The following is a 1,122-nucleotide window of genomic DNA, read 5'->3' on the forward strand; positions in this document are numbered from 1 at the left end:
CCTCCTCCCCTGCCCCCCTTCTCTTTCCTCCGTCGCATCACTCAATGTGCATTGTACCGACATTCCCGCTCTACCAAAACAAAACAAAAACTAAAGAGCTCTTTCCAGGGAGACATAAATTATGAAAGAACCACTGGTGTTCCTTTTTCCGCGAGTACGGCAGAGCGGCAGCGTGCAACCCGGGCGAGGACCCTGGTTACACTTCATTGTCATATCAAGGAGTCAACCAATACACTTGCAGATTGAGAACGATATCAAGTACTCTTCAAATCAAGTCAATGATATGACAACAAAAGTTTTTCCAGTTAGTTAATTCTTGCTCTCCGCTCTCTATCGTTTTTTCTGACACTAAAACAAATTTAACTTCTTTTCTCCCAGATCCTTCAATTTAACGGTGTTCTCAACTTTGCGTCCCAAGGCCACCTCAAAACGGCGGTGAGGCGCCTGTTGCCGGCCTCCGACGTCACCACGCACACCCTCATCCTGGACCTGGGCGCCGTGGTGCGCGTCGACCCGGCCGGGGTGGGCGCCCTGCGCGGCCTGCAGCGCGACCTCGTCGTGCGCGGCGTCACCGTCGTCCTGGCCGGCGCCAACGCGCGCGTCGTCAGTGCCCTGCGGCGCTGTTGCGGCGTCCTTGACGCCGTCGCCATGCTGACCTTCCCCACCGTGCACGACGCCGTCGTCTACACCGAGAGCGTGGCCCTGGCCGCGTCCCCGCTGGCCCTGCTGTAGCAAAAACCCGAGTTGAAACGCTCGAGCCGACAGAGCGCATGGCGGCGCCGCCGTCTCGGAATCGCCACTCCAACTTCATGGGACGCTGCGAGTTTTGCACCTTAGGGCCTCCTCCACGCAGAACCAGTTGAACAAAAGCAAGGGCAGCGGCAGCAGCCCTGCCGAGGGATCGACCGTTCTGCCTGTCATTAGAAACAGCCGTGAACATTCGCGCACTTCACTCTGTTCGCCCCGCAGCAGCCCCAGCAGGCCGGGCACAACAACACAGATCAGGCGCACGTCGTTCAGCAAAGCGTTAGCAGTAAAAGCCAACGGCAACACGGCGCGCTCAAAGGGCCTGGGAGCCTGACTAATCAAACCAGCGCTCTCTGCCCCGTCTGCCCCGGCGGG

The 1,122-nt window shown here is 58.4% G+C and overlaps 2 protein-coding genes across 3 annotated transcripts in view; one reads left to right on the forward strand and one right to left on the reverse strand.

Moving 5' to 3' along the window:
* Positions 1–1,116, forward strand: part of LOC113201863 (solute carrier family 26 member 10-like) — a 10,479-nt gene extending 9,363 nt beyond the window's left edge. Inside the window, exon 8 of the mRNA XM_052271801.1 lies at positions 379–1,116. Within this exon, the coding sequence (XP_052127761.1) occupies positions 379–732 (354 nt within the window). The 3' untranslated portion in view covers positions 733–1,116. The remainder of the gene's footprint in view (positions 1–378) is intronic.
* LOC113201864 (protein fork head-like) overlaps positions 1–1,122 on the reverse strand; it is a 221,846-nt gene that overhangs the window by 91,348 nt on the left and 129,376 nt on the right. The window lies entirely within an intron of this gene.

The sequence above is a fragment of the Frankliniella occidentalis genome, unplaced genomic scaffold, assembly GCF_000697945.3.
Source record: "Frankliniella occidentalis isolate FOCC.00 unplaced genomic scaffold, Focc_3.1 Scaffold174, whole genome shotgun sequence".
In the NCBI taxonomy this organism is placed as follows: Eukaryota; Metazoa; Arthropoda; class Insecta; order Thysanoptera; family Thripidae; genus Frankliniella; species Frankliniella occidentalis.